This window comes from Bidens hawaiensis, unplaced genomic scaffold, assembly GCF_021521415.1.
Source record: "Bidens hawaiensis isolate Kalapana, Puna unplaced genomic scaffold, B.hawaiensis_p1.1 tig00072000_1, whole genome shotgun sequence".
NCBI lineage: Eukaryota > Viridiplantae > Streptophyta > Magnoliopsida > Asterales > Asteraceae > Bidens > Bidens hawaiensis.
Window position 1 is genome coordinate 1 of NW_027502596.1, and position 22,067 is coordinate 22,067.

At 36.4% G+C, this 22,067-nt stretch overlaps 1 protein-coding gene across 1 annotated transcript; it reads left to right on the plus strand.

Moving 5' to 3' along the window:
* The first annotated feature begins 16,250 nt into the window (after window positions 1-16,250).
* On the plus strand, window positions 16,251-21,139 carry LOC143605922 (kinesin-like protein KIN-7E). The gene is made up of 12 exons (XM_077081869.1): window positions 16,251-16,468; window positions 17,375-17,464; window positions 17,543-17,643; window positions 17,736-17,849; window positions 17,930-18,011; window positions 18,443-18,510; window positions 18,649-18,714; window positions 18,796-18,920; window position 19,428; window positions 19,593-19,916; window positions 20,714-20,818; window positions 20,897-21,139. The coding sequence occupies exons 1-12, from the start codon at window positions 16,252-16,254 to the stop codon at window positions 21,122-21,124; spliced, it is 1,521 nt and encodes a 506-aa protein (XP_076937984.1). The 5' UTR covers window position 16,251; the 3' UTR covers window positions 21,125-21,139.
* The last annotated feature ends 928 nt before the right edge of the window (window positions 21,140-22,067 follow it).

The following is a 22,067-nucleotide window of genomic DNA, read 5'->3' on the forward strand; positions in this document are numbered from 1 at the left end:
CGGTGTCTTGATATCATTCAATCCATTAGCTTGTTAGGCCTACAATTTGATTCAGACCTAGGTAGACGTTTTTCTCCATCCTAAGTTAACACAGTTAGTTCCCCGTTAAGTTTTCTATTTTTGGTAAGTTTTGTCAGTCAGTTAGGTTAGTTTAGTTAAGTAATTAAAAATCAAAAATCAGTTAAATATTATTCTTAGGTAGGTTTTGTCTAGGGTTTGTGATCATTAGCGTTCTTACGTGTTCACGTGTTCGATACTCGGACTTCCTAGGTCTATACTACTTGCGATCGGTACACTTACCGGTTGTGTGTGGTTTTAGGATTTTCGTTTTATATTTAAAGCATAGTTGTGAGGGTCATTATTATAGGGTTATCCGACGCACATCACTCTTCTACCTCATCCTCATTCAAACCCAGAAGAAAGGCGATCTGTTCTTTTGTTAAAGAATGATCAACAAACTCGCCTTCTTCGATCTCATCTACATTTACCGTAGTTTTAACCACGTCATCCACATCAATAAATAAGATCATGTTAGCCGCATTCATGTTTACAGGCTTAACATTCGTATAATCTTTATATGGAATAATCTGAAAATTATTCCCACTACCACCAGCTTCAGCGGATTTTACCAGACGACGATGCACCGCCGCCCAGTTGCTGATCACCTCCACTACCAGCCAAATCTGGATCTTTGTCATGATCATCTCCTTTTAACTTCTTCAGCTCATCTTCTTTGCACGTTAATTGGAGAATGATCTGATCCTTTTTATCTATCATCTCCCCCTAAGCAGCAACAAGGACTTTGAGTTCCCCTGTTTTCTCACTGTATGAACTAGACATGTCGAAACTTGTTCCACTGCTCGATCCTCATTTTCTCATGAAACGCGCAGTCCACAGCAATTTGATTCTGTTGAAGATGAACCAAATTTAGAAGCTGGAGCATCTGAACTTAAGGAGTCATTTGATAGAAATTGCGAGAGACAGGTTGCATCGGGCCCTAAGGACGATTGAAAGACATAAACGAGAGTTCAGGCCTTTACAACGTGACTGGCGGACTAACCGGAGCCATCATCTGTGTCTGTGGGATCGGCATAGCAGATACTAGCGTCTGAGGTATAGAAGAAAAGCTCAGATCCAATGAAGCAATAATCACCAAAATAACAGTCAGTGACACTGGTGGAGTAGTCATAATAGATAATGGAGTCGTTGGAGCAATAGATACTGGAGCACGTGGAGGCACAACATTAACAGGAATCGAAGGTCGATCCTGTATTTTAGTCCCAGTACCCCGCCTCACTATTTGCTTCTTAGGCTGTTCCACCCTAGGAGATTTACCCTTACGCTTACGAGCCTCAGACCCACCAGAACCACTTTCACGACCATCATTACAACCCGCATCACTATCCCCACCTTCACGCTCTGAATCAGAATCATCATGAGTCCAGCGATCATTATGTGGAGCAACGTAATCAATGTTGACCAGGTGACCAATCAACCGTTTGTAACGCAGTAAATTCTGTAAAGTCTGGCCTCTGTATGTCCTGATCCTCCTCATAGTGTCATCGTTCATATGCTCGAGGAGCATAAGATCAGCCCTATTCTCCAGATCTTTAATCAAACCAGGCCGAAGGCGATTGATAATTAACTGCAAAAATCATGGATACATCAAAAACTTGTATCGTCTGGTCACGCAGTTCTCCTTGATATTGTAGAAGATCATCTCAAAAAAAATAAACGGCTGGTTCAGCACCAAAGCAACAAACGCAGACTACAGCATGATTCTACACTTGTCATATCCGCCTTTACGCCCCCCAAAGCAATGAATCAGTACATGTAACAGATACTTGTACTGTTCACAGAGGTTAGCCTTGTTATACATGGATTTATCTAAATCCCCCTTATACCTTATACGTCCGAAAAAACCCCTTATAAACGATCTATCAAACTCACATCTATCATCAATAGTATCCTTAAATCCCAGTACATCACATATCACTGGCACATCAATTACCACCGGTTTACCCTATACGACAGCCTCTATCCGATTCTCCCCCTCAACATATCTAGTTGTGTTGCAAAAGGCTCGAAAAATACTCCGATGTATGTAGGTATCGGTAGAGATAGCAGCGTAGAAACTTGATCGCTTGAGAAAACTGATAATTCCACCAAACATCGCTGTACCAAAGAAATCGTCTTCAAGGAAAGCACAGATATTATGTTTGCTATCCCAATCTTACAATGGTAATATAACCTCGGGTTCTGGTTCAGCAGCGGGTTCAGCAACTTGAACAGCTGGCTCAGGTTGTTGCTCGGGAGCTGGCTCTTGAACAATATCTTGCATATGTTCGTCCATCCTGTCAAAACAATTACATTAATATCATTAATTCCAATTTTACCCTTACACTAACGATAACCACCTCATTCGTTATCATTTCTTTAACGAATAAAGTATCATTCGTTAATATACTTTTAACGAATAAGGAAATCATTTGTTACCTTAACGAATGTCTTCACATTCGTTATACTTTAACGAATAAAGAATCATTCGTTATACATTAAAGATCATTCATTAGAAAACCAACGAATAGGCTTATTCGTTATGAGATTGTAGCATTCGTTAACAATCCCTTAACGAATGTCTTCACATTTGTTATACTTTAATGAATGATACATTATACGAATGTTTGACTATCAAACAGTCGAAGTCAAAATTAATTCTGCAATTAAGAAAGTCAAAGATGAAATCAATTAACATCTAAATGTCACCCATTTGAACATAAAACTACTAATTAGTGTATCGATGATCATCGATAATCATCTAACACTAATAAGCCCAACTAATATGGTTTGTAATTCAGTTTAATAAGTTTATTTGTGTGATATCAGTTAAAGCAATCAAAAATTAAACCCAGATATTGATTGAACAAAAAACTAATGATAATTGGACAATTATGCAAACTAATTAATTGAACAAAAACTAATGATAATTCAACAAATCAATTTCTTCAAATAAATAACTAATAAACATTCAACAATAATTGAAAAACAACTCTCAAGATCTCGTAAGTCAAAACAAGCCAAACTCAAGCTCATTTACACAAAATAAACCTAAATTGATAAACATGACATCAATAATCAGTCTATGAACATCAATTAAACCTGATTTCAACAAATTCGATATTACAAACTTTCAACAGTATAATCCAATACACAAATTCAAACCGACTACATCACAAATCATACAAATATAGGTAAAGTACACAAATCAACAAAATAATAATACACGGACCGGAGTTGTGGATGTGTGGCAGTGGGCGACGGACATACGGCAGGCGAAGGGCGGCAGAGGTATGGGGTTGTCGGTGCGGTAGTGGAGCAGCGGCGATGCGGCGTGACAATGGAGGTCGCTGGTGGTGGAGTTCGCGGTGGTCAAGGTCGTCGGTGGTGGAGGTCGCGGTTATGGAGGTTGGGGAGGAGATGAAAGGAGATGGTAGGGGGGAGATGAAGGGAAGGAGAAGGTAGAATGAAAGGGGGCTAGGGTTTGGAATAAGATAGAAGATGCAGAAGTTGAGAAAAGAGGTTGGTCCTTGTCTTTTAGGATAAGAGGGCGCGAAGACGTTTTTTAATGAAATTTCTTCAGAAAAACAAAAAGTCTTCAAGCCTAAAGGTCTGCGCGGCGCAGACATAAGAGGCTAGGAAGATCTTTTAGCAAAAAACAAACACCACCTAAGAGTACAAATCAAAACAACCAAATTAAATATGATCATAAACCGACAATATTTAATTTAGCTCAGTTAATGAATAACCGGTCGAGACACCAAGGGTTAACAAGTTACGCTAGGTGACCAAACAAGATGAAACCCAATAGTGGCGGCACACGGAGGTAGCAGCAACGGCGATGGTGAGTTGCAATGGCTGGACAGCGGCGGCGGTGGCTCAAGGTAGCAACAGTAGCAGCTCACGACAATGGCGAAAGGCAGCGGCGGTGCTAGACGATAGCGGCGGCAGCTGTTCACCAGTGGCGGTGGCCGGCGGTGGTGGAGTGGGTGACTTGAGAGAGAACTTGGTGGCTAGGGTTTTGTTAAAACTCATGTCCTCAAAGTCTCCTTAGGTTAACTACTTATAATAAACTAGTTAATCCTAACCGAGCCCCCTAAGCCCATCTCTAGCACAGTCCATAAATAACACCATCTTGTTATAATTATTAGTAAATACCGGTTAACTAACTTAAACGGATTTTATGCTCGTTACCAAGGTATAACTTTCTCGGATCATAACTCGGTCAACCACGTTGATTTAACCGAACTGGTCCACAATATCTAACAAAACGAGATTATGAGTAAACCTTAAGAACTAAAACCTTACTCAACTCCTTTTAATAACCATTAAGCTTTTTTTTTCTTTTTCTTCAAAAAAAAAAAGAAAAGAAAGAAAAAAAAACACACACTCTTTATTCGGTTTATTGGGTGTGAAGCCTTGACTCTGGGATACGGGTACCAACCTTTATTTGGAATTATGCTTTCTCTATTTTATCCATTTTACTTTATCAATTCCAATGATGGCTGCCACCATATGTTATGTTACACGTGCCGTGTCATTCGGAAAAATGTTCGTGGAATTGGTAATCTATTTCCACTCTCGCTGATAACGGGGTAACAAAATCAGCCAAGTTACACAACCACATTAATTAAGTTGGTATACTGCACCGACATTTAATCTAAAATTAAAATCTGTAAACGCCCAAAACAATATCGACACGCCCAAAACAATATCGACACACGTACAAGTTACAATAAAAGTAACACGAATTCGGTTGATAAAATTTCATCACGATGTCAGCGCTGAAGCCAAAAAAAATACTAAATACCTAGAATAGTATTGTCAGTCGTATAAGTATATTTAAAATGAAGTTTATCCGGTCGGTATTGGTTAGGTTCGTTACGGTATTGCAATTAAACCCAAAAACATAGTAATAACAAAAATCGGTAAAACGCTGTATTGGTAAAGCCTGAGTGTTGCAGTTGCTGGTAAATGCAAATTTGTTCGGTATCAGTTAAGTTCATTACGGTATCATAATTGAACCCGAAAATTAAATTTGTGAAATGAAGATATTTAAACCCATATATATATATATATGAAAATTGAAAATTCAAATAAAATATTCAATAACATTATTTGTGACACCAGTCATTTTTTCTTTGATTAACTCATCGGTAATATCATTGTTTTGGATTTAAATAGTTATCTATTTAATGAAAGGGAGGAAATTGATAAAACATTTTGTTGGTTGAATATGAGATATGAAAATGGATATGACTATTAGCATATAATCCTAGACTCAAACCTCATACGATCAGTAACACTTACAATGAGATGTATGAAGCATCCCATTTGTTGGATCTATATAATTATTCTTTGAAAGGATTTTATTACAAGAAAAGAAATATATTATATATATTTTGGTATTAATAAAATCTTAGTTTGAACATTCTTTATCAATAATAAAATAATTAAAGCAAAAAACTATAGTTGACATTCAGATTTGTTTATTTATTTTTTAACTATTCAAAGGAAAATGAAAAGCGCATTTTATCGTTTTGACATTTGACGTAACAGCAGCATTTTAGATAAGAATGATAACTAAATTGTTTAATTTAATATGTTGTTTAATAATATCATAATAAATTTATATAATTAAAAAAAGTTTAAATAACACATAGTTTTGTGAAATTCACTCCGATATTCGGCCGTAAAATATTCTCAACATGGGAAAAAAATCACTTTCTTCCGTGATTATAGATTTATGGCAGATGAGTCTAAGTTAAAGGATTTTGGATTTTAGTAATTCAAACTTTGTTTTCTTGGTTGTGACAAATCACAACTTTAAAAATGTATTACAATAGTCCTAATTTTTAACCTATTTTCCTTCAATGAGTTTTTCATTAGATGGACCGCTTATGTGACAAAATCATTAATCATTTACGTCATCATCCACATATTAATCAAGATGATTTTGTTTTCATATAAGCGTACATGTCATGGTCCACGTTAGCAAAACTAACTGGGCTAACACGGTTAGTGAAAAACTCGCTAAATTGGGCTTAGGGCAGACAAATGGAACAAAGTTCAAGTTATTAATATTCAATATCCCAATTAAAAAAAACAAGTCAAAGACCTAATAAATATGAGAAACAATAAGAAAACATGTAACATTATGACCTGGTTGGATTTGGCTAGGTGGGTGAAGAAGAAAAAGGACACGGTTGAGGTGAACTACTTGGTGGTTTATTTAGAATACTCGAAATGAGGCTGTGTTTGGTTTGAAATTTGATAACAAAGATTTTACTTTCGATTCTATTTTTCTGGCTTCTTATTTATGACCAGTGTTGTAAAAATCACTAGTCGCTAGTCGAACGGTGGGGTGGGGACTAACAATTAATCATGATTAATCGAATCGGACTTTAATGTATAATTTTCAATTTTATATATACACGCACAATTTTTTATATGTAATTTTCAATTTTATACATACGCAAACACATTTTGGCCGGAAATTGGTTGGAATTTCGCTGATAACTGCTAATTTTTGCAGGAATCGTGCCGAAAACCGTTGATTTTGGCCGGATTTGACCATTGATCGATTAATTTTCCAATTAACCATAAATTAATCAGTAAAGTTGGGACTAGCGATTAATCAAGGATTAATCGAAACCTAGTCGGGATTTTTACAACACTATTTATGACTTTCTTCTCGCAATTATTATATATTTTAATTTGCAAAGCCTTCACCCTCTCTTATTGTTCCTGTTCATTTACTTTAATGCATTGACTGTTTGTGCTTTATGCAAAGATTATTGTACTTTCTTAGTGATGTTGTATGACTTACACGTATGTGTGATCCTGTACACCTGTTCTCTGCTTGTACACCTGTTCTCTGTCCAGCAGCCAACGTTTGTTAACAGGCTTTCTCTCCCTCTCTTTGCATTTCTTCCCTGCAACCATTTGTGAAAGGGTTTTCTCTCTCTAGGTTCATGAAATCTGATGTTGGTTGTTGCTGGATTCCAAATCTGAATCCTAGGTGGCGATCATCTGTTGCCGTATTCCATATTAGAATCCTAGGCGGCGGTGAGGGAGGTAAGACAGTGATGTTTCACCGTGTCTGTCGGCTGGAACGGCGATTTAGGATGTAATACGATGATGTTTGGCTGTGGATTACGTTTTGGAGACGGTTCTCTATGTGTTGCCGGTTCGGTTGTTAGTTTGATACATGTGGTTTTCTATATGTTGCCGGGTTCCATTTTGGAAACCCTAGGCAACGACAATGGTGATGGTACACAACGTCTTATCAAGAGATAATTAAAAGACAAATTGTATTGAAAGGAAATTTTGTATTGCATGAGCTTGTTTTACAAGAGAAACGAAACCTCTAGCTATACTATTATACAATGATACTAATTAAAGTAAACAAGCTATCAATGGCTGTAATTGTTGAGGCAATGGAAACCAAATATTTGACCCTACAAACATGGGATATGATGTAAATGAGAGCCAATCTTGCTGATCCCTTGAATCATTTTAATAAATACTTTATTTGTTTCCATTCCTTTGTTTCAACACGTCCCCTCAAGTTGAATAGTGGGATTCCAGAATTCAACTTGTCTAGACACTTGTGTAGGATTCCTTCACTTATGGATTTTGTTAAAATATCAGCAAGTTGGTCTTCTGACCGAACAAATGGTAGTGCGATGATTTTTGCTTCCAACTTCTTTAATGAAGTTTCGATCTACCTCTATGTGCTTCGTTCGATCGTGTTGTACTGGGTTTTCTGAAATTTGGATGGCTGCTTTATTATCACATATAATCTCACTAGTTTCTTGTGGTGGATACCCTATCTCAGTTAAGAGCCTTCTTACCCATAGTACTTCAGTTAACCCCCTGTTTCTACCTCTAAATTCAGCTTCAGCATTTGAAAGAGCCACTACCTTTTGTTTTTTGCTTCTCCAACTAACAAGATTTCCACCAACCAAGGTAAAGTATCCTGATGTTAACCTTTGATTGCCCTTATCTCTTGCCCAATCTGCATCGGTGTACAACTGAGTTTCTAGATGCCCATTAGGTTTGAACAAGACTCCATGGCCAACCGTCCCTTTGAGATATCTCAAAATTCTTAAGACTGCTTCCATATGAGCACTCTGGGGTTGATGCATAAACTGACTTACCACTCCTACAGCATATGCTATATCGGGCCGAGTTTGTGAGAGATATATCAGTTTTCCTACCATTCGTTGGTATCTTCCTTTGTCCACTTCCTCTGCCCGCTTCCTCTGCATTTTCTTCCATATAAAACTTTTGATTTACAACCATAGGAGTATCTGCTGGTTTGCAATCGATCATACCAACTTCTGCTAGTAAGTCAAGAACATACTTCTTTTGACACATGAAGATTCCCCGTTTCGATCTTAGAACTTCAATTCCAAGAAAGTATTTAAGCCTCCCTAGGTCTTTCATTTCAAACTCTGTAAACAAGCTCTTCTTTAGTCTAGCCATTTCTTCATGGTCATTACCTGTAATAATCATATCATTGACGTAAATTATTAGATAGGTTATGAGGCCATTTCTATGTTTGAGAAACAGTGTATGATCGGTGTTACTTTGCTTGAATCCATAGCTATTCATGGCTAAGGTGAACCTGCCAAAACATGCTCTAGGGGATTGTTTTAAGCCGTAAAGAGATTTTTTTTAGACGACATACTTCTCTTTTTCCAAAGTTATTTGTGAATCCATGTGGAGCTTCCATATAAACTTCTTCTTTTAGCTCTCCATGTAAGAAAGCATTTTTGAAATCAAACTGGTGAAGTGGCCATTCTTTATTTGCAGCTATGGGAAAAAGAACTCTGATCGTATTAATCTTTGCGACCGGAGAAAAAGTTTCAGAGTAATCAATCCCATACGTTTGAGTGTAGCCTTTAGCTACCAACCTAGCTTTGTATCTTTCAATTGTATCATCGGGTTTATATTTAATTGTATAGACCCAACGACACCCAACTACTTTCTTCCCTAATGGCAAGACACATGTTTCCCATGTGTTGTTTTTTATCAAAGCTCTCATCTCATCTTCAATTGCTTCTTTCCAGTGCTTTGATTGCAAGGATTCTTCTGTGTTTGTAGGAATTTCTTTAACATACAAAGACAAGGAGAAAGCTTTGGCCTCCATGGATAAATTTCCATTGGCTATGTTAGCTATAGGGTATCTACTTCCCGAGACACCTTTTCTTGAGAATATCTTTTAGGTGGGACTCCCCGATTTATTCTTCGTGGCAACTCATATCTTCCTGTTGCGTCTTCTTGTATGGGAGAATTTTCTTGTTCCTGTATACTATCATCTTGTTCTATTGTTTCGTTAGTAATTTTTTCAGGGATTTCAACAAGGTCGGGTAGAATAATAGGATCAGGTGGGCTATTACTTACCTCGGTATCAAGTTGGGAGCGGTTTCTTGGGTGACACTGATATTCGGGTCTTCTGTATGTGTGGAGGGACGAGGTTCATTTTGGTGGCTTCTCCCTTCTTCATAGGTCACGTATCTTAACCAGCTTAATGTGTCAAGACATTCTCTCTCCCCATGACCATTGTGTTCGGAAGCATAATAATACTCGGTTTCAAGAAAATCATAGTTCATAGTGGTAAGAATGGAGGGAGGTTTTATGGTCTCTAAAAGGACTTGTAACAGGGTTTTTATTTTTAGGATTTGAGTGGGCAGACGGTTAATAAGATAAGTGGCAGTAGCAAGGGCTTCTGGCTAAAAAACCTTTGGAACGTGTGATTCTATTAGAAGGGCCCTGGTTATTTCTAACAATATGTGGTTCTTTCGCTCCGCGACACCATTTTGTTCTAGAGTATGAGTGCAGGTGGTTTGATGAATTATGCCTTTGGTTTGGAAAAAAATTTTCATATCGGTGTTAACAAATTCCCCTCCATTATCTGAGCGAAAAGTTTGAATGTTTTTCTGAAATTGAGTTTGGATCATGGTGTAAAAAATCTTGAATTTTTCAAAGACTTCAGATTTATTCTTTAATAGGTACGCCCACGTCATTCGTGTACAATCATCCACAAATATCACGAAAAAACGAAGGTTTTGTCCCCCAATGATTGGAGCGGGACCCCATACGTCTGAGTGGATTAATGAAAAAGGTAAATCAACCCTTGTGTTATTTGGTTTAAAGGTTTTTCGATGACTTTTTGCTAACATACAAGTCTCACAATGTGTCTTACAACTGGAAGGAAATATATTAGGAAATAAAATATGCAAATAACCCGTAGATGGATGCCCCAATCTTCTATGCCATAGCCAGGCTTCACGTTCTATTGTTCCATGAGAAAGCATTGCGGTACCACTCTGAGTCACCTCATCCACGTAATACAACTCTTGTCTTTCAGTGCCACGCCCAATGATCGCTCCAGTCCTGTTATCTTGTAAAATACAAAACGTGGGTTGCATAAGGACCGAACAATTTAACTCTTTTGTTACATGAGTTATTGATAGGAGTTTATATGATAGTGAGGGAACATAGAGACAATTAGAAAGTTTGAGCGTTAGGAGAAATTTCAATTGTTCCTCCATTTTTCACATTCATTATTTCTCCATTTGCCACTTGTATGTATGATTTTGTAAGCTTGGTTGATGTGGTGAAATCTGATAAATCGTAACTCATGGTATCGGTGGCCCCACAATCAAGTATCCACGGTTGTTCCTGTTTTCTTCCATTATAATTTTGAGACATAAAAGCCATGCCACTAGACTTTGGGTAATTTTTGCAATTCATGAAATGTTTTTTAATAAAGTAATCAAAACTAGTGGTGGCTTTTAGCATCTCTAAATCTTCAAAAGCTATATAAATGGGGATAACAGTGGGCTTTCGAGATGTCAATCATCATCATCATCGTAATCAGTATATCCTACCAATAGCAAAGCTATAGTAGGGTCTGAGATGTCACTCTCAAACCCAATACCTGTGGTCATGGAAAAATCACCCTGTTCATCTTCATCGTGCGCCATAGCCACTCCCCCAAAACCAGTAGGATTTTGATCATTATTACTCGTGTTGGCGGCTTCACTGTTACCCACGGCGGAGGTAGCTTTACCCGTCTCCTGTCTGGTGCCCTTTTTGTGACCATCGGACCACCACCCGGGATAACCGACAAGCCTGAAGCATTGTTCTTTGGTATGTTTTGTCATACCACTTAAGGTGAGACTTGTCTTCTTTACTCGATTTATTCCCGTCGATTACTCTTTGATACAAGCCCAATCCCTCCTGTTTCAGTAGACGTTGCTCCCAAAATATTCTGGTGCCTCTGCAGTTGGGAGGGGTCCCAACCGGGTTATATTTTCGGTCTAGGGCATTTAAGAATTGAAAAGGTTTCTATTCTGACCTTATTTTGGAGTATGTTTGGATGTCTACTGGGCATTTCATGGGCCATATCCCTTGTAGTGTAATCCAAAAATCTTCAAGAGAATTTTCATTCTGTTTGATGTCATTAGCTTTAACGTGAAGGTTGAATGTCTGCAGCAACTTGTCTCTACCACTGCTATAGGTGACCACCAAAGCATCCCATAATGACTTTGCTCGGTTAGGTTTCCTGCAAGCACCGGTTCAATATTTTGGATAAGCCACGAAAAAACGACTAAGTCGTCTTGTTCCCATTGTTCATAGGTTTCATCATTCTGATTTGGCGGATTTGAGTTTAAATGTTTCCACAAGGCTTTCGATTTTCCGCCTATGGCAACCCGAATCATTCGGGTCCATAGTGCATAATTTTGGCTATTGAGTTTGAGATTAATCTGTAGGCTATCAGAAAGTTTGAGGCTTTTTGGTTGGGAATTTATCCCATGTTTGAGAAAATTGGCAAGTTGTAAGGATAGGTCACTGTTACCGTCTTCGGACATGGTGACAGGTTGTGGGTTGTGACTGATTGTGAACTTGGTAGATGATGAGCAGGTCAATAAAAACCATGCTTTGATACCATCTTATCAAAGATAATTGAAAGACAAATTGTATTGAAAGGAAATTTTATATTGCACGAGCTTGTTTTACAAGAGAAACAAAACCTCTAGCTATACTATTATACAATGATACTAATTAAAGTAAACAAACTATCAATGGCTGTAATTGTTGAGGCAATGGAAACCAAATATTTGACCCTACAAACATGGGATATGATGTAATGAGAGCCAATCTTGCTGATCCCTTGAATCATTTTAATAAATACTTTATTTGTTTCCGTTCCTTTGTTTCAACACAACGCTCCTATTGATTGTTTTCTCTATGCTGGTACGTATATTTTCTTCTTTGTATGTTGATTCCCCTGTATTTGGGTTTTCTTTTGTGTGGGTCTTGGATGTTTAAGTTTACAAGTGTCACATTAGTGTTTGCATTTTTTTCTTGCTTCCTGAACTTTAGTGCATGCCAACTGTTTGATGAAATGCTTGGTTTCGAGCTATGGTACCACTGTCTTCCATGTCGCCACCATGACCTTCGTCCATAACCGTACGCCCACCTACTGTTGCTGGGCTCTGTTAGGAAGCTTTAGGTGGTGGTGGTGTGTTGGCTGCGCTGTTTTGTGACGCTGGGCCCGATAGTGTGGATGGCGTAGCCGTGTAATTCTAGGTCGCTGTTACTGGTGGCGTGGCGATCGCTAAGATTATCTTATTCCTATGTAGTTTACCATAACGGCGAAGGTTGGAACATTGCATATCGTGGCGTGGCATCATCCGGATGGCATGGTCTTGAACTATGCAACCACGTATTTGCAACCATGCTAATCTCGCAATTACACATCTGAGCCTATGGTTTTCACGATAACATCGAATTGGTTCTATTGACTGAAATAAAATTGTTCTCGAAATCATTTTATAGCTATGATGATATCTTTTGTGGCAACTTATTGAGATCTTTTGTGAGTCCATAACCACCTGAGCCTTTAGTTCAAAACCAGGGCCGTCCCCAAGAGCTTAATGGTCTTTGTGGGATTTGCACGAATTTTAAATATGGGCCTCAAAATATATTAAAAGAAATAAAAAAACTCATATAATATATAAAATATATTCAAAGGAACTAAAAAATTATGGGCCTCAAGCCTCAATAGGCCTTGCATAATTGCCTAGCTCGCACATGCTATAAGATGGCCCCTGTTCAAGAGGGAATGTGTTTTTTTTTTCTTTTTGTACATTCTTTATATTTTATTTATGTTGTTATTTTGTTGGTTGAATCTTCAGTATAGGCATGATCCGCTATTTGGCTTTGTGACCTTTGAGAATTTTAATTTACATCTAGGATTTTTTTATACTTTTGTCATTTATGTGTTTTTTTCGTTGACCCAAAAGTCAAAATGGTCAAAAGGGTAATTTTTGGTATTGATTGGAAAGGGTTAGATTGGGTGAGTCGTTTTTTGTGTGCATTTGTGTATTGTTTTGTCATATATGCAGGTTACAATTTCAAGGAGAAAACAAGTTCATGGGAATGCAAACGTGGACTGGAAGATAACGAATTATATGGAGAAAATGCAACGTTAGTTACCCTTTTGTTCATATATTCTGAAGGTAAATTAAATAATTGGATTTTAAAGTTTACATATATGGAAATTTTGAGATCTAGAATCATATAATATATTATTATTATTATTATAATTATAGTCTGTTTGGTGACATGGAATTCTCTAATTTAGATTGTAAGTATTGCTTTGTTGCAAACATCGCGTAACGCGCAGCGGTGCATTTAGGTTTGTCAACATCGACTCATTTGCTTTTAATATGTTTAGTGTTGTATAAAAGGGTCGGGTTTTGGGTGGTTAGAATCTTTACCGAATGCCCACTAATATTATGTGTTTATTATGTTTACCAATATATAGGGGTGCCAAATGGGTGCTAACTGCTAGCATTAAGTTTACAATGAGTGGTGCTAATTTTTTGGCAAATTTTTGGTCTTCTACGAAAGATAATGTTACCCTAAATATTAATTAAATGTTCTTTTAGGAGACAATAGACCCAATTTATTCATGTAGATATGTCAATATTTTTGTTTCTTTTTGTTTATTTTGCAGTTTGATTTTCATAAGGTTCAAGGCACAAAAATTATCATATACAACTTTTGGGCAACCTTTGGGATGATGAAGCAGGGGAATCATAGATTAGGGGTCGATAGACCTTGATTTTGTCGTGGAATCCAATCCTAAAGTGTGTTTTTTGTTTAATCGTTTATATACTATACAATGACCCGCGCAACGCGCGAGTCCTCCATGCTAGTTATAACTTTAAATTGAAACACGTCGGTTACTTGGTATGCAAAATTCATTAATTTCTCCCTCTTAGAAATTTCTAAGCGTGGAAGGTTTTTAATTTAAATTCTTGTAAGAAAAAAACTCAAATAAAATATAACATGACGTTTTCTAACCAATATTTTATGAGAGTATTAATTGTTGTGTGGATGATTTAATAAAGCCATGTGCTATTTCTTTAGAGCAGTATAAAAATATAAAACTTTGTTAATTCACATATCAAAACGCTATTTGTTTGATTATTTTCCTATTTTATATCATTTAATTGCATGATTAGATGGACTAACTACATAGTTGAACAAACATTTGGTAAGGTAGATGCACCTTCTATTCCCATTTCCTAAATATAATCATGATTTAAAAGGCTCTTATATTTAACAAAAAATAAAAACTCATTATTGAAGCTTTTCCATTACGGTTTACTATTATTAAATAATAAAAATGGAATACTTCGTAAATTGTAACTACGGGTACAAACTATATGAGCCGAGCCATGCTCAACCAGTTTCAAGTTTCGTTCATTTTAACTTACGAGAGCAAAACCTCTGCTCATTTCGTGCTCTTTTCCTAATGCTTGAGGTTGGTCGTTTTTTAAGCTCGAGATCGGCTCTTTATTTTTCCGATCAAAAGTTTTAAAAATACGCCATTTAGGTTTATGAGCTACTTCGAGCTTAATAAGCGAAACTCCGGCTTGGCCCTTGAGCTTGTTTATTAAACAAACTTATTGTAAGCCTCGAGCTTGTTTATACTCGTCTTAATTCAAGCTTTTAAAAAACCGATATCGAGTAACTCCCGAATATGACAAAGTAAAAGCATAATAATCTCAATGCCACAACCACTTACCATAAACCATGGATGCATAGGATGTCAAAACGTGGTAGGATCATGCATCAAAGACTTGTACGGTGGACCCCCACTATTACTAATCAGCGGAGAATCTCGTGCCTCGAAAAGATCTCTAATACTAACGGTGCACTGCACACACACACACACACAATATTAAATTCACCGAAATTCTGCAAGTCACGTGGCCCAGAAATTTAAATAAAAAAATTAAACCCAAAACAAAGTAGACGTTAAGCAAAGGTAAATAATTTTTCCAGATACAAAATTTCCAAACAGAAATAAGTACCTAATAACGCAACAGTTCGTTACCCTATTCCACTTGTACCTAACTCTGGATATAGTGTTTTCAGCTCTGGAAACAGCAAAACCTTTAATTAATGAAAAATTAATAATTTTGCAGCAAATCCCAGTTGAAATTTAGTAAGGTTGTAGAGAGAGAGAGAGAGCGGTTTGTGTTCACGGAGATCGTGGTGGGTTTATTATTCGGTTTTAAAAATTAAGCTAAACCCAGATGAGTTTTTGTGAAATCGAACTACAGTTTTGATTCTTAGGTTTTAATTTACAGTTTTACTTGGGGAAAAAACAGAGCAAGAAGGTGGGGTGGGACCCACTATCTGTGAAGCTTCCAAGCCTTTTAAAGAAAAGAAAATGGGGGGTTGGTTACTTAGTTTTCAAGCATAGCAGGGTAGGGTCCTCTTAAGGATCTCTGTTGTATGGTGCTAAAAAATTGGGGTTTTTTTTTTTATTTTTTCAAGCTTGAGAATTAAGATTAAGCAAAGTTCTTAATCACCCAACAAACCCCCCATCATTATGCTCTAAAAATCCCTTTTTAAAGTTTGGATCTTAACTATTATTGTTTTATGGTTTTTATATTATGTTATCTTAAAAAGAAAAAAAAAACTGGCCTTTTTGTGCAGATAAGTTGCTTGATGACATGTGGGACTACAAGTGCTGGTGCTTTCTCTCTTTTATTTTAGGCAAAGCAGCAACAACCACTTTGCTTTTAACATCTTAACTGTCACTGCATAGTTAAAAAAAATGGAATTTGATTTTGGGTTGAAATACTGAGTGAGAAAATGGGTGCAATTGGTGGTGAAGAGCTGATGAATTGGGAGAAGATGGAGGAGAATGCAAGAGAGGAGAAGATTCTTGTGCTGGTGAGATTGAGGCCTTTGAATGACAAGGAAATTTCAAGAAATGATGTTTCAGATTGGGAATGCATCAATGATACTACTGTTCTGTTTAGGAATACTTTGCAGGAAAGATCCATGTTCCCAACTGCTTATTCATTTGGTAAGTCAAGTGCTTTTTTTTTGGGGGGGGGGGGGTGTGTGTTTAATTTAGTTGTATGTTTTTCTATGGTTGTTGGTAAAAAGTTAGACATCATTTGACATGAGGTTTTGAATCCAATTGATGTTTTGATCTATCAATTTTGATGCCAATTAGTGTTCAGGTTCTGATCATATATTATGGTTTAACACTTCTAGCTAAAAGTAACATTTTGCCAATTCTTTGAATCTTTTCTTGTTTTCTTCCAAGTATTGTTGATAAATATCAATTGCTACTTGATATGATATAAGTTTTGAAGCCAATTGGTTTGTGATCTTGCAAATAAATTTATGGTTATTTTTGGAAATTGGATCTTCTAACTTTGTTTCATTTAATTTATACATTAATGGCCAGATTCTGATATTAACTTATGGTTTAAGTAAAAAGTATATTGCCTAATTGTATGTGAATTTTCTTGATTTTTTTCATCTTTCTTTAGGGTTTTTGGTAAAACTTGAATGCCATTTGATAGGACATAAAGTTTTGAGTCTAATTGGTTTGTGATCTTGCAAGTATTGCAATATAGTGGTTGGTAAATTCATGGTCCTCTTCATGGGATTGGATCATTAGGTGTGTTTTCTTACTTTTTTTTATTAATTCTTGTTTTAGGATTCTCATTAGAGTAAAATGCCATTTACTATGATATAATTTTGTTTTAGGATTCTAATTATAGTGGAGATCTTGGTCAATTGTAACATTTTTAGGAGCTAAAGTTTGTCTAGACAATTAAAGAGCAATTATTCACAAAGATTTTCTTACAAAAAAATAAAGATAAAATAATTGCCATGCGCGTTTGATTTAAAAATGCATATATTTTTAATTAATGATTATTTTTCCTTTTGTTTTATTTTTCTCATTTTATGGTAACAGACCGAGTATTTAGTGGTGATGCAACAACTAGGCAAGTTTATGACGAAGGAGCTAAAGGGATTGCACTTTCGGTTGTTAGTGGCATAAACTGTAAGCCCCTTCATTAGCTGTTGACCTTGACCAGACTTTGACTTTTACTTTGACCATTGAATTCTTGACTATGTTCAGCAAGCATCTTTGCATACGGTCAAACAAGCAGTGGGAAGACATACACAATGACCGGGATAACCGAGTACACCGTGGCAGATATATACGCATATATGCAAAAAGTACAAAACTTTTTATATCTTTATGTTTTCTATTTTCAAATTCAACTTCTTTTTTCTTGAAATAACGGTTTTGTTTTTTACTTTCTATTTAGCATGAAGAAAGGGCGTTTATTTTGAAATTTTCAGCTATTGAAATCTATAATGAAGCCATAAGAGACCTTCTAAGCACGGATAATATTCCACTTAGGGTTTTGGATGATCCGGAGGTTGTTTCAGTGTTTCATGTCCATTAATGTATCAATGGATTTACAATACTTATTTATTAATATTATTTTATATATCTCAGAAAGGGACAATTATAGAGAAACTTACAGAGGAAACATTAAGGGATTGGAGCCATTTTAAGCAACTTTTGTCCATTTGTGAAGGTGAAAAGAATAGTAATCTTCATTAGTTTACCAATTTATTTTTTAAGAAAATAACACACAGTTTTGTTTATTGATGTTTTAAAAGTTATAAGCATAAGTTGTCTTTTTCTTGAACAACTTATTATGAAAACAACTGAATCATTTCATTAAAAAACAATTTCAACCATGCCATCTAATTTTGTTGCCAAAGGTTGGCTTTTTAGTTTGACTCGAAGGATTTTGTCGTGGTTCAACTAGTTCCATCTATTTCTAATGGGCCAAATAGGTTGGAAGTTGCTTGATGTTTCTTAATACATCTTTGCTTTCACACGCATCATTTATAATTTTTTTTATAAAGGGTCAACTAAAATTGTTACGGGTCAACTCGACCCGACCTGTTTTCACCCGTACCAAAAGTGTCACAATACGGTTCTTGCTGTTTTTACTTGCAGCTCAAAGAAAAGTTGGTGAGACCTCCCTCAATGAAACAAGTTCAAGATCTCACCAAATTCTAAGACTGGTATGCAACATTCTTTAGTTACACTATTTTATATTTATTATAATTTATAAACATGCATATATACACATGTATGCACAATTATACAATTCCTTTTGAACTTTATAACATTTATATCATGATATATTTGGTGTTTTGCAGACGATTGAGAGTTCAGCTAATGAGTTCATAGGGAAGGATAAGTCGACAAAGCTTACGGCTAGTGTGGTATTTACAATACTACCCTTCTTTTTGGAGCATTTTTAGTTTTTAAAAGATATAATTGGGTTATATTAATATAATATGCAGAACTTTGTTGATCTTGCTGGAAGTGAGCGTGCAGCTCAGGCATTATCTGTTGGGCAAAGATTGAAAGAAGGTTGCCACATAAACCGAAGCTTATTGACACTTTCCACCGTCATTCGAAAGCTAAGGTTTGACTTTTTGGTCAAAGATTCTATATTTTTTAAAATAAAAGAACACTCCAATTTGGGAGTGAAAATTATTCTATATAAGAATTTTTTTTTTCTTTCTCTCTAAAATTTTGTTGCTAACATTACACGTTGAAGTAGTCAGGGTGTGTGAGGGTTGGTTTGGGCTCAAACCGAACCAGAAACCAAAAATTTGGTTTTTTGGGTTTTTGAAACGTTCGGTTTTGGTTTCACAATGGGGTTGGTTCAGTTTCGGATATTTCAGTTTTGGCATATGGGCTTGAAATTTTTAAGCTGAAATTATTTGCGCCTATTTTTTTGTCAGTTAATGATTAATTGATTATTAGACATCTGGACCTAAAATTTTTGCGCTACACCATTTATAAATGTAAATTTAATTACTAAAGTCGGTTTTTTCAGGTTCAGTTTGGTTTTTTCGGTTGACGGCACGACACATGCAAAACCGAACCGGAAATACGGTTTTTGAAAAACATTAAACTAAACCGTCAGTGTTGAGTTAGGTTCGATTAGTTCGATTATATCAGTTACGAATTGATTTCCTTGGTTTCATAAGTATCGATTTTAACCCATATAATCAATTTTAGATCATGTTCTCATAATTTTCAAATGATTTCTTTTTAAGCAAGTAACTTTGAACCCTGATGACAATTGCAGCAAGGGCAAACATGGCACGTTAATTACCGAGACTCGAAGCTGACACGTATACTGCAGCCTTGTTTGGGAGGAAACGCACGGACTGCCATTATCTGCACCTTAAGCCCAGCCCGAGAGCACGTTGAGCAATCTAAAAATACTCTTTTATTTGCAAGTTGTGCAAAAGAAGTAACAACAAATGCACAAGTTAATGTTGTTATGTCTGATAAGGCCTTGGTTAAACATTTGCAAAAAGAATTGGCTCGTTTGGAAAACGAGCTTAGAACACCCGCACCGCCTGATTATTCAGCACTACTTAGGAAGAAAGATCAGCAGATTGAAAAAGTATGGTTCACCCTTTCTCCATAGAATTAGCGGGTTGGGTAACGGGCCAAAACGAATTTTTTGGTACCGGCTGGGCCAGGTTGACCAAAAACGATTTTTTTTCATAATTATATTTTATTCATAAATAGATGGTCGGTCAAAAGTGATTACAAAATTTATACATACTTTGGGCAATGTTTTTGTGTTTTCTTATTATTTTTTTTGTTACATGTTTGACCCTTTAGTAAAAGTAACCCAATTTGATACATATATAAGTGAAATGCTATGGGCCAGGTTGTCCCAAAACACTTCGACCAGCTCATTAGTAAATGTGTTGAAATTGCTTTCTTTACTTTCGCCAGAATGGTCAACTTTTGAGTCAGGCCAGGCCAGGTGATCAAAAACACATTTTTGTTCAAAAAAGTTTACTTTTTATTTAAAAATATTTAGTGGGTCAAAATTGATTACAAAATTTATATACACTTCGGGAATTTTTTTTTATGTCTGCTTGAGAGATAAAAATAGCCAACTTCGACCCATTCATTAGTAAATGTGTTGAAATTGCTTTCTTTGCTTTTGCCAAGATAGGCCAAAACGGTAAATTTTTGGTACGGGCAGGGCCAGGCTGACCAAAAACATTTGAGTTGTTTTCATAAATGGTTAGTGGGTCAAAGTGATTACAAAACTTATATACACTTCGGGCATGTTGCGATTTTCCTATTGAGTTCTTTATATGCTTTATCGTTAATAAAGCTAGCCCGATTCGTCCCATACACAAGTCAGGCGAGCGGGTCATAAGTTAACTTTTATGTTTGCAGTTGGAGAAAGAGGTCCGGGATCTCATCAAGCAACGTGATCTTGCTGAATCTAGGATCCAGGAATTGCTCCTTGCTGTCAGAAACGATCAAGTTCCAACAAAATGGGTAAATTTTTTTTACTGAAACTAGACAAAAAAATGTTTTAATTTATTCTTTATACTAAAAAGTTATTTTTCTTTCTAGGATGAACGACAAGGCAACACAGGTGCGCAAGAATATTCTTCCGAATCATCAAGTATTAAGTTACCCGGTACAACTTCGTTTACAACAAGAACCAAAGACGAGTCAAACAACTTTTGCAAAGAGGTCCGATGTGTCGAAACTGATGAATCCACCAATGATCAAACCGCCATTTCCAATGGCGAGACCGAATCCGTTTCCGTTTCAGGCCCCACCGAAACAACCGCTTAAGAAACCACATCAACATTGGGTCGCTGGAGCAAAATTTCCAAGATTTGCAAAACACCATAAATTCTCTCGTCACACAACCATATGGTGTTGGTAATGATGATAATGATGATGAACAAGAAGTGCAGTCACACATGTCAAATGTAACGGGTTTTAATAATAATAAGCTCACGAGAAGTAGGAGTTGTAGAACGAGTCTTGTAACGAGTTCTTCCCCACCGGAGTTTGAGAACACGCCGCCTAATGATTTTGAAACGGGATTTCCAGGAAGGGTGGAAGGGCGAAAGCTGTGGGATATTCCGGCGGCAGAGTATGGTGGTCCCGCTAGTGGAAGGTTGCTGAGAAGTGATTCGCAGTCGTCGCTTGGAAGTACGATGTTGGAAGATGCGAAGAATAAAGCCTCGGGTGAAGAGGATATTCCTAGTGTGGATACTTTTGTTGCAGGGTTGAAGAAAATGGCTAAACTTCAGTTTGACCAGGTTTGGCTTTTGACTTCCCTTGACCTTGTTAGTCTACGTTAGGCCCATTTTTGTTTTTAGGTTTTGTACTTATAAACATCGGAAACAAGCGGGTTGAGTAATGGGTCAAAATAGGTATATTCTTAGAACAGTTCAAATAGAATGTGTCAGGTTGAGTTGACTCGCTCACGATTTCTTGCCTTTATTGAATTTCATATAATAATTTGTATAATTTGATATGACTATAAAAGTTCATTACAATAAGAATTGAGTTTGGCCAAGCAGTCGAGTTGGTTCGAGTCAAATAAATTAACTAGTCGTAATGAGCTTGCGTCATTTTAAAACCGTTTCAAATCAGTTTGGGTTAAAATGGGATCTGACCAAAATGGACTAGGGATGAAACAAGTTGCTTTTAGAAAATAAGGTATCAAATGACAAAATAATAAGTATTAACTATATCAGGCAAAAAGTGTTTGTATTCCATCTTT

What these genes read in the sequence shown, in the direction of transcription:
- LOC143605922 (XM_077081869.1), top strand. Translation starts at nt 16,252, where the DNA reads ATGGGTGCAATTGGTGGTGAAGAGCTGATGAATTGGGAGAAGATGGAG. An exon ending in ACTTTTGTCCATTTGTGAAG is followed by an intron (nt 18,012 to 18,442) that starts GTGAAAAGAATA and finishes TTTTACTTGCAG; the next exon opens with CTCAAAGAAAAGTTGGTGAG. An exon ending in AAGATCAGCAGATTGAAAAA is followed by an intron (nt 19,917 to 20,713) that starts GTATGGTTCACC and finishes TTATGTTTGCAG; the next exon opens with TTGGAGAAAGAGGTCCGGGA.